Source organism: Rhincodon typus, chromosome 1 (genome assembly GCF_021869965.1).
Source record: "Rhincodon typus isolate 14 chromosome 1, sRhiTyp1.1, whole genome shotgun sequence".
Lineage (NCBI taxonomy): Eukaryota > Metazoa > Chordata > Chondrichthyes > Orectolobiformes > Rhincodontidae > Rhincodon > Rhincodon typus.
In genome coordinates this window covers 70642659-70658472 of record NC_063332.1, presented here as the reverse complement: position 1 = coordinate 70658472, position 15814 = coordinate 70642659, and the positions used below count along the sequence as shown (strand labels likewise).

General features: G+C 42.7%; 1 protein-coding gene across 4 annotated transcripts in view; it reads left to right on the top strand.

Annotated features, from left to right (window-relative positions):
* The window catches only part of LOC109934783 (calcium uptake protein 3, mitochondrial), a 170912-nt gene that overhangs the window by 138948 nt on the left and 16150 nt on the right, over positions 1–15814 (top strand). For 3 of the 4 annotated variants that reach the window (XM_048605044.1, XM_048605037.1, XM_048605011.1), the window contains one exon: positions 8975–9043. In XM_048605044.1, the coding sequence (XP_048461001.1) occupies positions 8975–9043 (69 nt within the window). Of the gene's footprint in view, positions 1–8974; positions 9044–10842; positions 11094–15814 lie in introns of those variants that run through there. The other variant, XM_048605019.1, reaches the window with a different exon arrangement.

The window sequence follows — 15814 nt, the reverse complement described above, 5'->3', positions numbered from 1 at the left end:
AGGGCAAAATTAGAGCTGGGTCAGATAGACTAGAACAAAATGTTGACAGGAAATTCTGTCGCTACACAATGTGCTACTTTCAAAGAGGAGATGGTAAGTTATAGTTAAGAAATATTCCTTCAAAAGGGAAAGAGAGGGCAAACAATTCCAGAGCTCCTTGAATGAAAAAGGAGATAGTAGTTGAGATTAAGAAGTGTCCTTATGACAGGGTCGGGTATAAAATACAACAGAGAACCAACAGTAGTATGGAAGGTTCAGGGGGAGGTGAAAAAAGCATATTAGGGAAGCAAAGAGAGATTAAGAAAAGCTTGTGGCTGACATCTAGGGTAATCCCAAAGTCGTCTTTACCCATATCAATAGTAAAAAGAGAAGTAGGACTGTTTAAGGACCAGATAGGGGATTTACACTTGTACATAAGCGGCATAGTTGATGAATTAACTTAATGTTTTACAGGGGAAGAAGTTCTGTCATGTGAATTGGCAAGAAAGTTATTCATTAAATTGATAGGTTATTGAAACCGGATAAGATACCGGGAATGGATGGGATGCATCAAATAAAATTGAAGTAAGTGAAAATCGAAATTACAGAGGTACTAGCCATAATTTTTGTCATCCCCAAACTCAGGAGGTGCTAGAAGACTGGAGAATTGCAGTGGTTCCATAGTGGGGAAGCTTCCAGAAACTACTATTTGGGGTGAAATTAGTAGTTATCCAATGACTGAGTTCCCTGTTTGGTTTACATTGTGTCAAAAATAGGCATTTGTACAACTTGCTGGCAATCATTGTTTGAATCGTAGAATCCCTACAGTGTGGAAACAGGCCCTTTGGCCCAACAAGTCCACACTGACTCTGACAGCATCCCACCCAGACCTGTCCCACATAACCCACCTAATCTACACATCCCTGAACACTACGGGCAATTTAGCATGGCCAATCCACCTAGGATCAGTTTGATCAGTGTTTGGCAGCACTGCGTAACCACAAGCCCAGGATCAGTCAGGAATGCAAGCCCTGTGGGTGCAGGATGGCAATTGATGGGAAAGGGGCCATGGGCTGAGGAGAGTAGGTGGCAGTGGTGAAGCAAGTTTGAGGGAGCGAATAGCCTAATACTGTTCCTATTTCTTATCGTCTTATAAGAAAGGGCACCACCCTCCCTGCTGCCATGTCCCTTGATCTGATATTGAGTGCCTGATAGTGAGAAAAGTCCAATGATAGTGGCTGCTTAAATACCAGTGGAAGGGAAATGGTGTATTTCAGTGGGGATTAGACGGGCATCGTTAGATTCTCGGAGGTTAGAAAATTGAATTATTTAAGAAAAATGGGAGAGAGAAAACAGGAAACTGGAGGGGTTAAAATTGAATCAGAGATAGTGGGAACTGCAGATGCTGGAGAATCCGAGACAACAAGGTGCAGGGCTGGATGAACACAGCAGGCCAAGCAGCATCATAGGAGCAGAGAGGCTGACGTTTCGGGCCTAGACCCTTCATCAGAAAAGGGGGAGGGGAAGGGGGTTTTGAAATAAATAGGGAGAGAGTGGGAGGCGGATAGAAGAGGGATAGAGGAGAGGATAGGTGGAGAGGAAACAAACAGGTCAAAGAGGCGGGGATGGAGCCAGGAAAGGTGAGTGTAGGTAGGGAGTTAGGAAGGGGATAGGTCAGTCCAGGGAGGACGGACAGGTCAAGGGGGCGGGATGAGGTTGGTCGGTAGGAGATGGAGGTGCGGCTTGAGGTGGGAGGAGGGGATAGGTGGGAGGAAGAACAGGTTAGGGAGGCAGGGACGAGCTGGACTGGTTTTGGGATGCGGTGGGGGGAGGGGAGATTTTGAAACTTGTGAAAGTTATGACATCAGTCATCAGCTGGAATCTATTATTAAGGAAGTTTTAACAGAGCACATAGAAAACTATTATATGATCAAATAATGGCAATATGATTTTACAGAATGGTAGTTGTATTTAATAAATTTGTTAGAGGTTTTTTTGAGATCAAACTAGTAAGGTGGATTAGGGGAAGCAGATGTGTAACTGGATTTCCAAGCAATGTAATGAGCAAGATAAAGACTTATAGAGAATCATAGAATTATAGAATTCCTACAGTGCAGGAGGCAGTCATTTGGCCATCGAGTTTGCATGCACACACGTTCGCACACGTTCCCACCCCTTCCTGTGACCCCCACGTGGGGTTTTACCATGGTTAACCAATCTAACCTGCACATCCCTGGACACAATGGGGTGATTTTTAGTATGGCCAATCCACCTAGCCTGCATATCTTTGGACTGTGGGAGGAAACCAGAGCACCTGGAGAAAACCCACACAGACACGTGGATAACGCGCAAACTCCACACAGACAGTTGCCCAAGGCCAGAGTCAAACCCAGGTCCCTGGTGCTGAGGCAGCAGTGCTAACTACTGTTGGGAGTAACATAGCACAGAGAGAATTGGTTAACAGTCAGGAAACAGAGTAGCAATAAATGGGACACTTGCAAGTTGGCAGACTTTGTCACAGCATCAGTGATTGGGCCTCAACTATTTATGATCTAAATGACTGAGATACATTACTCTCTAGGTGTAAAATTGCTGACCGTACAAAGCTAGGTCAGAATGTAAGCTATGGGGAGGATACAAAATGCTGCAAAGGGATTTAGACAGGTTAAGTGAGTAGGCGGTAAGATGACAGATAGAGTACAATGTGTTGAAGTGTGAAGAATTAAAAATTAATAGTTTTAGCTTTGGAGAGGGTGGAAAATAAGATAATTAGAATGTTAAAGTTTCGAGTCCAGAGCTGAAGTGAAGAGTCATCTAGACTCAATGTTAGTTCATTCTCCATGGATGCTGTCTGACCCGCTATGATCCCCAGCATTTGTTATTTTCAGTACACATTCCAGCATCTGCAGTAATTTGTTCCTAACTAGAATGTCGCCTGGATTGGTGCATATTGGCCATGAGGAGAGATTGGACAAATTTGAGATTACACAATGTGGAGCTGGAGGAGCACAGCGGGCCAGGCGGCATCAGAGGAGCAGGAAAGTTGACATTTCGAGTCAGGACCCTTCTTCAGAAGTTCTTCAACACTTCTGAAGAAGGGTCCCAACCCGAAACGTCAAGTTTTCTGCTCCTCTGATGCTGCCTGGCCCACTGTGCTCCTCCAGCTCCACGTTATGTTATCTCTGACTCCAGCATCGGCAGTTCTTACTGTCTCTTGGACAAACTTGAGTTGGTTTTGCTCGAGTGTCAGACTGAGAGGCTACCTGATAAAAGTATATAAAATTGAGAAGCAAGGATAGGGTGGATAGTTGGAGTGTTTTTTTAATCCAGTGTGGAAATGCCAAATACTTTTGGAGCCAGGATGTGTGATGTGGGCAAGGTTTAAGGTGAGAGGGGGAAAGCTTAAAGGAGATGTGTGGCACAACTTTTGTGACATGGGGTGGTAGGTGCCTGATAGAAACTGATGCATTAGCAACGTTTAAGAGGCATTTAGCCAGACACGTGAACACGCAGGGAATAGAGGAATATTTACCATGTGCAGGCAGATGGAATTGGACCAAGGCATCATGGTGCAGACATGGTGGGCTGAAGAGCCTGTTCTTGTGTTGTACTGTTCTTTGTTTGAATTCAAGTGGAGGAGGATGAGCCTCCAGCTAGACAGGATGCTGTCAGCAAAATTGGGCCCCCTAGGCTGAATTGTACCAGGTGATGATATCCCAAGTCTTCCCAGGCAAAAGAGCCAACTACAAAGCAGACTCTCTCCACCCTAGCTGCGTAAGTTACAACTGCCCTTGGAGGCAATAACAGGAAAAGCATGAAGAAAACTTACTGAGGGCATAGCTGGCTCAGGTGAAAAATAATGTTCATTTCTGTAACTATACCATTACTTACACTTATGGTGTCTCCATAGTATAGTTTTCACTGATGGACCTTGTAAAGTAACACCCATGTGAAAGATGAGCAGCCTCTTGAGATATCCTTTGGCTGAAAGTAGTTGTAGTGGGCAAACATTGCTCATCTCTCAGGCAGCCAACTCTGATAACCTCAAATGTCAGGGATGCATGAAACATCATGTTGAGGACTGTAGCTAAGATATTGCACCTTAACATTGGCAGTACAAAGGCTAAACATGTGCAGTGAATGTGCTTAATTCCTGACCTGCACATATCATTCCACGTTTACTCTCCCTCACAAGATGAGGGTAAAGTCACAATAGGCTTACCAGATCATAGGATCTCTCGCTATAGAGCGAGATAACTGGTAGTAGTATAACCCAAGGGTCACCATGCCTCAGACAAGAGAAGAGGTTGAGAACAAGAATCCTTCATGGTAACCTTAGCTGGTGTGGGAATTGAATCCATGCTGTTGGCTTCATTCTGCATCGCAAACCAGTTGTCCAACCAACTGAGCTAAACCAAGTACGGAATCAGCGTTCACTGCAGGAAAAGGTTCATTCTATATGCCAGCTTTACAAGGGTATGCACCGACACTCAAGGCTAGGGGCTATACAATGGGCAGCTCACATGTCCACTCTCTTTCATAGTGCATTGGAGTGCCTTTGGAATAGAATTCTGCTACTTTTGTATAGTTTATTGTGCAGTTAACGTTTGATTCAACATGGCAAGGTTCCAGCTTTGTTTCTTTGTGAGTAGCTTGCAGTCTTCATCTGTGAAGCACAAATAGATTTTATAAGAGTATGTCAAATTCTTCAAATTACCTGTCCTGTTAGACCCAGGTTAACAGAAATCATGGACCAGGTTTCTGTACGTATGAAGAATTATGATTTGTTACAAAAATAGATTCTAGCTACAGATAAACAAGTTTGAATCATCAGCACATAACTTTACTAGTTAAAACTCTAATCCCTTATAACACTCCTCCAACACGTGGGCACAGGCAGACAAAAAAAGACATAGATATTAGTGGAGGGAAAAACTGGGAAGGTAGTTCAATGGCCCTTGTACACAGGGTTCGCTGAGATGTTCCTTTTGCTTGCTACTTCTCAATCTCTCATCTCCAGGCACTTATGCTTCAGGAGGCACACAGTCACAGGTTCACAACTTATAAAGTCTCTGACTTATTGTTAAAAGCTTACAGAAACCGGTGAGGGGAAATAAATTGGCTTTCTTCAAGCTTTAGGTATTTTTAACAGCAGCAAAGGTCCAAAAGACTTTTGACTGTCCATTTCCCCCACACGTGCTGTTCACCTGCCCTAATAATGTTATTGGTAGGCAGGAAACTTTTGTCATGACAGCTCCGCAGGCCACAGGCTACTTGTTGCTAGCTGAACCTCACTTGTCCTCTTACAACTTCTAAAATGATTGATTAAGGTTCTTTCTTAGTAGCCCTAAATTTTAATTGATAAGCTTCAAGGACAATAAGCACGGAGTACTGCCTTCTTTTTCTACTGCTTTGTACTCTGCAGATTGTTCTTCTGGCAAACTGGCAGACACATCCATAGATGTGGCTGTCCAAACATCTTTAGGTCACTTCATCTGTCTAGCTACCTTCTTAAATTAGGTAAAATACCTTTTCATCCTCCACTATATTCTTTTGTAAGATCAAACCCCTTAATGGAATGAGAATCATCCACTTTTACGACCTCTTTCTTCCTTTACTCTGAATTCTTGTTTAACAATGTTTTGTCCTAGTTCTCTATCTTTTTGGAGCTTAGGTTTTAATAATTCCATCTCTCCTTTTTTCTTTCTCCCCAGTTTTCTTTAGTCATCTGTTTCTCCCGTCTCTTCACTTGCCCTTCCATGACTACCGAGTAACCCCTGTGACTAAGCCAGTCTCTATCCATCTTGCCAGCTCATATCAGATACCATGTGACTTCACCTTTTGTACCAGTTTGCCATGAGGAACCTTGTCAAAGCTTTTACTGAAGTCCATGTAGACAACATCAACCACTTTTCCCTCATCAATCATCTTTGTCACCTCCTCCTCAAAAGAACTGGATCAAGTTAGTGAGGCACAACCTCCCCTGCACAAAACCATGCAGTCTATCACTAATAAGTCCATTTGCTCTAAGTGCTTATAGATCTTGTCCCTGAGAATCTTTTTCGAATAATTTCCCTACTACCGACGTGAGACTCACAGGCATGTAATTTCCAGGAATATCCCTGTTACCCTTCTTAAACAATGGGACAACATTGGCTGTTCTCTCATCCACTGCGACCTCACCTATAGCAAACAAGGATACAAGCATGGCTGTCAGTGCTCCATCAATTTGTTCTCTTGTCTCCCTCAATATTCTGCGATGGATTCCATCAGGATCTGGGGACTTATCTACCTTAATACTTTGTAAGACGCACAACACCTCTTCCTTTTTAATAGCAACTCGGCACAGAAACTCGACACACCCTTCCCTGAGATCTTGCATCAATTCCTTCTCTTTGATGAATGCTGACACAAAGTATTTGTTTGGGACCTCACTTACCTCTTCTGGCTCCACACATAGATTCCCTCATTTGTCCTTGAGTGGGCCAATCCTTTCCCTGGCTACCCTCTTGCTTTTTTATATATCTCTAAAAAGCCTTGTGATTCTCCTTAATCCTGTTTGCTAATGACTCTTCATGACCCCTTTTAGCCCTTCTATTTCCTTGTTTAAGTTCTTCCCTATTTTCCGTATGTACTTCAAGTGCTTCGTCAGTTCCCATCCTCGTAGACTTTATGTATGCTTTCTTTTTCTCTTTGACCAAGGCTATAACATCCCTGGTCATCCATGTTTCATATAACATTGCCATACCTATTCTTCGTTCTCGCAGGAACGTGTTGCTCCTGAATTCTTATCAACTGCCATTTGAAATACTCCCACATGTCCAATTTTGATTTACCCTCAAACAGCCACCTCCAACCAACATTCTCCAGTTCCTAGCCAATATTATTGTAGTTCGCCTTCCCCCAGTTTAACACCTTCAACCGAGGACTGCCGTTATCCCTGCCCATGAGTATCTTAAAATTCACAGTATTATGGTCACTACTCCCAAAATGCTCCCCCACTGAAACTTCACTCACCGGGCTTATTTCCCAAAACCAGGTCCAGTATTACCCCTTCCCTGGTTGGACTTTTTACATATTGTGCCAAGAAACCCTCCTGAATGGTCCCTTTCAAAAATCTGTCTACATATTCTCTCCTCTATCTCCCACTGGCTGTTGGGAGGCCTGTCATATACCCCAAGCATTGTGATTTCACCTTTGCTATTCCTGAGTTCTACCCATTATTGCCTCGCTGCATGAATCCTCTGATGTATTCTCCCTCAGTACAGCTGTGAGATATTCCTGTACCAGTAATGCAACTCCTCCACCCCTTTTACTTCCCTTTCTATCCCACCTGAAACATGTAAATCCTGGGACATTTAACTGCCAGCCCTGTCCCTTTTTCAGCCAAATCTGTGTAATCGCAATAATGTCATAGTTTCAAGTACTAGCCAAAGCTCTCAGTTCATCTACCTTCCTGTTATACTTCTTACATCGAAACACATGCATTTCAGACCAACTCCCCTGCTCTTTTCAGCAGCGTTTCCCTGCCTGTTCTTGTTCTTCATCATGTTTGCCTTGGTTTCTACCTCTCCCTCAAATTATTCATCAACTACTCTACTCTGGTTCCCATCCCCCTGCTATACTAGTTTAAACCCTCCCAACCGCTCTACCAAGTATCCCCCAAGGACATCAGTCTTGGTCCTGCCCAGGTGTAACCTGTCCAGTTTGTATGGGTCCCAATGCCCCAATACCTATTGTGTACTCTGCTTTTGTTGTTGTGGGCTCCTGCAATGTGTAGATAACCAGGAGCCAAGGAATTGTTTACAAGTGAAGATGAGCAGATTGGAAATGGAAATGGGTTACAGTGACGGTGATAGCAGTTGCTGTGACTTTTCAGTTGATCAATCAGAGACATTTTCCAAGTGAATCAATCATTCTGATCTTTTTACAAACCAGTGGAAGATTCTAAAGAAAGACAACAGAACGCTGAGGGCCAGGCTAGCCAAAGAAAGATAATCTCAACATTCGAATCAGGCAGCAAAGACCACTGAATTGACTTTCCGGTTGCTTCTACCTTCGCTGATAATCACTTTTCACTCTTTGTTTGTCTGTGTGTGAGATAGGCAGTTTATCAAGGTTTTAATTGGTAGTTATATGCCAATAATTTATATGTGCCTATCTGTAGCTGTTGTCTAATTGCTTATAAGAAGTAACAATTTTTGTTTTGTATGGAAAAGTGGTCCATACTTTCTATCAAGAATTAAGAGTCTTATGATAACCAGGTATCCGTTCCCGATTGTCTGGTTCACTAATCCCTTTTACGGAAGGAAACTGCCATCCTTACCCGGTCTGACCTACACGTGACTCCAGACCCATAACAATGTGGTTGACCCTCGACTGCCATCTGGGCAATTAAGGATGGGCAATAAATGCTGCCTAAATGTGACATCCTCATCCTGTGAATTAATAAAGAATTAATTTTTAAAAATTAGTATTAGTGATCTTAGTAAAAGTGGCTAGTCCTTGCCATCATAAAAACAAAATATCGCGGATGTTGGAAATTTGAAATAAATACAGAAAGTCCTGGTAAAAACTCAGCAGCTCTGAAGAAACATTAGCTCTTTCTCTCTCCACAGATGCTGCCAGACCTGTTGAGTTTCTCCAGCATCCTGTGTTTGGTCCTTTGCTGTGTTGTTCAGTCTGAATCACAGTATAACAGCATGAGTCGGATTTGCTTCCACACTAATAAGATTCAACTTCAAGTGCTAACTTACATTATTTTAAAAGAATTCTTTTAAAAATTTTTCATTTATATGACAATAATTTTACCAAAGTATTGTATCAAAATAAGATACAAGTTCCACTAACTCTGATTTTGCTAATCTAATATTTACTACGAAGTTACCAAATTGGATAATGTACATTTAACTTTTAAGGTATTATAATCAGAGTTCATTAAATCTACAACTTGTACACCACTTACAGCATTTTTTTTCTATCTTGCATTCAATAGGGCTACAAGTCTACACAGGGATATCCAAGTTTCAAAGTTTGCCTGAAGAAAGAATTTGTCACCAGATAAGTACGTTGAATTTGTAATTTGCTTCTTATTGAAGTGATACTTTCGTGGTTTGGCTAACATACTTACCATTGATGTGGAGGTGCCATGTGGAATGGGATGGATGTGGTCAGAAATGATATGACACCAGGTTATAGTCCAACAGGTTTATTTGAAAACACCAGCTTTCAGAGCCTCACTCCTCCTTCAGATGTTAGGCTCTGAAAGCTTATATTTTCAAATAAACCTGTTGGACTATAACCTGGTGTCGTGTGATTTCTGATACTTACCATTGACATGTACAATGCAATTCCATCAAAGGTTTTTTTTCTGGTTAAGTGTGTGGCCATAATCTCATTAAGCATTAGGATCAGAACAGTGCTTCCGAATATTCCTCAAATTGGAATTGCTTTCTACATTTGACAGTCTGCCTGGCGATTCAGAAAAGACTCTTCAAGTTGTGACAAAGGAACTGAATTACAGTTCTGCTCAAATTGCTTACTTCGATGCTGGTAGCATATCAGTCAATGATTTTAATTATTATGTTGCCAGATGTTTAAAAAAAAACTCTTCAACTTAGGCAAGCAATCAATTTATGAGCTCCTTTTAGTTAATCTAATGAATAGCCATTGTTTCCCCAAATTTCTATACTCAGCTTAAAAGTAACCTTGGGCTGTATTTTCCTAGCCCCTAAATGATGTGGGAAATGGTACGGCAAGAATGGAAAAATTAGATTCTCACCGTTAAGGAATGAAAGTCTGATTTTTCTGTTAAGCTTTGAACAGTTAAATGAGAATCTTGCAAGTGAGTAACAAGGTGCTATTTTCATGCATTAACATCTCATTATTATTTAACCTTTCCTCGTTTATGTCCAGATTGCTATTTCCCCAGGTAATTGAGAAAAACTAGACAGTGACAATTCCCAACATATGGGGCCCGAACAGGTGCCTGCTGAGTGTAACTTGCTGGCATCTTCCTCAGGCCTCCAACTTGGCCAGAGCTCCACAACACCTCAGGTCACACTCCATGGGCAGTGACTGTCTGCACCCTCCATCCATCAAGGCTGGCACCAAGCCCACATATTATTGTGGCATATCTCCAACTCACAACAGTTCACCACCTCAATGCTGTAGTATGCAGCTCACCAACGCTTTACAGTACAGTGCTGCTGCCAGGCCACTTTTCATGCAGGGACAGGCACCTGTCTCATTCGTCAGAACAGGACGTATTTCTGTGCTCTTAGCTGGCTTTCTTAGCACTCACTCACTTTGCACCTACTTGGATGCTCACAGTATCTCTGCATTGCTTTTTTGCACATTGTCAGCTCAGTAGGAACTTTATTGCAGACCTGAAGCCATGCAGCTTGTCATGTTTGCCAGGAATGATCAATCATTGGAGTGAACAGATTAATGTACAAACTGAGGTACGTCAGTCTCGCACCTGCAGCATGTACCAGCAGCTTAAATGGCTATGCACTGAAAATGCTTCAGTCAAATAACCATATCTCATGCTCTGGGGAGATGGTTGTCAGTCAGGGGGGTACCAGCATAATAAGTCAAGGATATCATTCAGTATCAGTCTGAGAGCTCGGACATGGTCAGTTTACCGTTCAGGGTCAAGAGCTGCATATCTTTGCGGTCCAGGAGTGGGAAGCAGTCAGTCCTGCAGTCCAATGCAACAACTCCAGTGATTCATAGGAAGTTAGTTTTGAAGCTGCACAGATATGCTTTGGAATCTGATCAGTCATTATTCAGGGCTGTTGTTTAAGTTCTGAGGAAGGGTCACCGGACCCAAAATATTAACTCTGATTTTTTTCTTCACAGATGCTGCCAGACCTGCTGAGATTTTCCAACAACTTCTGTTTTTGTTCCTGATTTACAGCATGCACAGTTCTTTCAGTTTTTACTTAAATTAAAAGTTGGGCGGGAATATGGGAAGACTCATGCTTGATGAGATTGACAGGGAGTGCAAGGTAGAAAGGAACATGAGGTTTTGGGGGTTCGCAGATTAACAATCTGAATTTGCGTCTCACTCTACGAAGTGCAACTTGTGTTGCCTTCCATTCTCATCTGAATTTTGTGTGTAATTAAAATGAAAAATGGCTTCTACCACACAGAATAGGCAGTGTGTTTTTATTTCTCCAAATTAGAGTGTTTTCTTGCGAGTGATCAGAGGTCCTTCAAAGTCCAATTGCATCAATTAAGTATTTGCACAGTTGACGTTAAAACGATCTGTAATTGCATAATTCTGGATGCAAACTTCATGCAGTGACCAGCTAAGTCCTGGCCAGAACTAACGTTAAGGTTTCTTAAGCGGTTTGACAAGGTAAATGCTGAGATGTTTCTTCTGATGGGAGAGTCTAGGACCAGGGGGCATAGTATCAGAATAAATGGGTGTCAATTTAAGATTGAGATGAGAAGGAATTTCTTCACTGAGGGTTGAGTATCTTTGGAACTCCTTGCCATAGAGAGCAGCAGGGACAGAATACTTGTGTACGTTTAAGACTGAGATAGACAGATAGGTTCTTGATTAGTAGGATGTTCGAGGGTTATAGGGAAAATACAGGAAAGTGAACATGAGAAATGTTGGATCAGTCATGATCCTGTTGAATTCAGAGCAGACTCGAAGGAGCGATTGGCTTACTTTTGTTCCTATTGCTTATGGTTTTGACAATAGCATTGATCATTACAAATCAGTCCTCGTAATGGCTGTGAAGGTGAAATATGTCAGCTAGGCTGTTAAGTTTCATGTAGGTTCCCCAATTCACAATCATGTTGCGAGGTCTAATAGCCTTCACAAGGTTCAGGATTGGTTTACCTCACTCCTTAGAGTTAAAGCGTCCACACCATTACATTATATGCAGTGCTGCCTTTCTATGATCCGGGCACAACAGCTGCTATTGTCTCTATGCCCAATGGCTAAAGAGAGTTTACAAAAATCGAGGAACCAAGGCATCTGGAAATTTAGGACAAGCATCATCCACTAGCAGATGTATAACAGCCTCCTAATCCAAAGTTTCCAGCATCATGATGTGGAAAAAGTGCAAGAGACCCACATTCATTCTTCGATGGAATGTTGTCTGGATGAGAGAGGGGCAGTGGATCTACTGAATGAGTTGTATGAACAAACCTGTGTCAGCAGCATTCAATGTGCAAAAGTAGAAGTCAGAATGTCATGTCATAAGACCCAATGTGTGTGCAATGCAACACCTTCATGAGGTTCCTATGATTTCTCTGATCTGGGAGTTCTTTGCAGTATAGTACAAACTGAAGGTACGACATAATCCTTGTGTGATTTACTCCAGAAAACTGGAGGATGCAACAAGTATATGTGATAGGTAGTGATGAGCCACAGCGTTGTACCAATTAGGAACATAAGGATGTTCATCAAATGGATCATTATCTTCACCACCCTATGGTGCAGCTTCATCACCTGCAGCACCACGAACAGGACATGACAATCATTTTTAACGGGATAGAATCGAAAGAAGTCATCATTTACTGATTGTTGTATGTCTCGATCCTGGAGAATCAAGCATCCCCAGTTAACTCCCATCTGCGAATGTTCTTTCTTTCCTTTGCCTCTTGTTAAGCAAAATATAACATTACAAACTGATGGAAGCCTTCAAAATATCAGATTGTCCCTTATTTAATAATTATGAAGTCTTATGCTAGAATAGGTGCTACAGAAAAATTAGCTGTCCTTCAGAAAGGCTTTTACAGCATTGTGTAGCAGTAATGATGACTATCTTCTCTACTTAATATTCTTGTAGCTGCAGCCAAAATGACAATATCGCACAGGTTACTGTGAAAAGTGAACATATTTTTACAAGTGTGAGATTCTATTTACAATAAAGTGTCACCCATGTGCTTTATGTGCCCCATACAGTTTTCTTTTTCCTTTCCCTCATACTGCATGGGGGTGCAGCTCTGGGGTCTGCAGCTGGGGTGGAGGGAGCCTGCCCTGTTGGTTTGTTTGTATGTTTAGGTGAATGACCCCATGAGCATTGTGGCTAGATGGCCAGTCATGCTGAGCGTGTCCTTCCCAGATGCAGGATCACCCATCTTGACTTGTACATCTACAAGATTGAGGTTTGCAGGCACGGTGACGGTAAGAATGTGCTGGCACCTCTGTAGCGTATTAGGAGGGGAGACTTCCGGGGAGTGGTAGGGGTGAGGGGTGGGGGATGCGGGGGCGCCTTTATGTGACTGAGTCCTTACTGGCACCATCCCTGTTTATTTGTGAGGAACCTAGAGTATGTTCAAGGTCCCTTGCGCTCCTTTTACCTTGCCACTGGTGCTACACGCCAACGGCTACAGTGATGGTGTGTAAGTCTGTGCACGTATTCAGCGGACAGTGTGTGCTGAAGCTAACTCTCCATGGCAGTCACTAACCCGTTTACAGAGACAACCAAATATACATGTGCTGGAACCAGCACAGGACAGATGGCGTAGATGTCTCCAAACGTCAATCCTGTTTGCTGTACATTTCCAACAAACTGGCTGTTGCTATTGTATCAGTTTGTGCATTTTAATGAAGTTATTAATGGCTGACAATATACGTTCCTCTCCTGCCTGGGGCTGAGTAAGTGCCTTATCTCCAGCAGTCCTCTGAGTGCCCGTGTCTTGGGACATTACTTGTTCAACTAGCTACAGAGGCATACCAGTCATGTGCTCATTAGAATGTCCCGCCGAGTCTAATCTAGATAAAGTACCCACATAGTCGTCAGTATTTGAGGTAGAGGAGATGATGTCCAGAGGCACTGGTCTGTTCAGGGCAGACACTGTGAGGGTGTCGCTTGTGCCATCAGAAGGCAAGAGAGCGAATGTTTTGTGAAATATGGGGAGAAGCTTTCTGCATGTTTAAAATTAATCTAGCAGTCATTATGGGAGAGCAATGCAGCATTTGACGATGAATCTTACTTGGTTGCTGAGATATGGAGATCTACACACTGCATAAGTAGGCACAATCCACTCCCGCTAAGGCAAGGATTCTCTCCCCATAGAACAGATGAATATTGGGCACACCAGCCTCTGCCTTGGCCACTCTGTCCTGTTTTAGGGTGTTTTCTCCTGGAATGAGACATGAGCAGGGATTAAATGGGATGAAAGTGGCTAGTACAGCAGTTGGTGGTGGTGCAAGAAAAGTGGTGAGCTGTCCCTTGTGAGTAAATAGGAGGTGCAGAGAATAGGATTCTGGATAGATGGGATGCGTAACAAGGTTGAGCGAAAATGTAGCATATCAGTGGGAGTGGTAGACCATGAGCTTTGGTGGAAGGCTGTGTAGTAGAACATTTAGTGAACCTTGAGGTAGCAGAGAGAAGATTGTAACAGAACAAACAGGACAATTTATTGCCTATTCCTAGTTGCCATTGAGAAGATGATGGTGGTGAGCTGCTTTCTTGAACTGCTGCAGTCTATTTAGTGTAGATACACCCACAATGTTGTCAGGGAGGGAGTTCCATAATTTTGACTAAGCAACACTGAAGGAACAATGATATATTTCCAAGCAAGGATGGTGAGTGACTTGAGGGGAACTTGCAGGTGGTGGCATTCCCATGTATCTGCTACCTTTGTCCTTCTAGATGGTAGTGATTGTGGGTTTGAAGTTGCTGTTTAAGAAGCCTTGGTGAATTATCTGATGCTGTATTTTACATTGTAGGCATTGCATGTATTTTCCTATAGCTATTTTAGACATCTGTCTCCTTACCTTGCATTTCCTAGATGTCCACAATTGATTTAGGACATGCATTTTATTATTCTTTGCCAACTTCTCCCTCTGCAGATTGGCATAAACAATCTTCTGCGCTGCAGACTTAGGATAAATATACTATTCAAATTACTTGCTTTCAGATACAGTTTATTACTCATTCTCAGTATAATCAATCTTTTCTGATCTGATTAAAACCACCTCCCATTTCAAAAATGTCTTCTTAATATGCAGTTTCAATGAAGTCAACTGATGTATTGTTACAGTTGTGAGGTTTATAAAATTATGTTTTGGTACAGTGTCTTTAAGGTGAAAATGAAGGAATCATGTGACCTGAAGTCTGCTTGACAACAGGCCTAGGTGGTTAAAGATTAAAGGAAGATCTAAATTGAGTTACTGAAGTGATGATATGAGGTGTTCACAGTTGGGGACACTGACAACAGTCCCTGAGTTTGCAACAGTTAGATCCTTGAGTCTCCAAAAGGCATTGAAAGTATGGGGTTCACAGAATCACAGACTTATTACATTGCAGGAGGAAGCTATTTGGCCTATTGTGGCTGTACTGGTGCTCTGATTGAGCATTTCACTTCATCAAAGAGCTGTACAGCATGCAAACAGACCCTTTGGTCCAACTTACCCATGCCAATCAGATACCCTAAATTAATCCAGTCCCATTTGCCAGCATTTGGCCCATATTTCTCTCAAACCCTTTGCCGAGCAGCTTCGCCTGGCCCGAAATAGCTAGCCTAATCTTCTGGCCACCACCCATTTCAACAAGCCCCTCCCTCCCTCCGACCTGTCCATCCTTGGCCTCCTCCAGGGTTGCAGTGAATCAGATCCCAAATTTGAGGACCAATTCCTTATCTTCCACCTGGGCACCCTACAGCCCGGAGGACTTAACACTGAGTTCTCTAATTTCAAATAACCTTCCCACCCATCCCCTGGCTCCCTTTCCAGCCCCACCACCTCCTTTCCATTCCACCTACTGACCCTCCATTCCAGCTACCAACTAGATTCATCCCTCCCATCAACCAACCAGGCCGTACCTACCGCCGATATCCACCCATCACCACCATTCTGCTACCC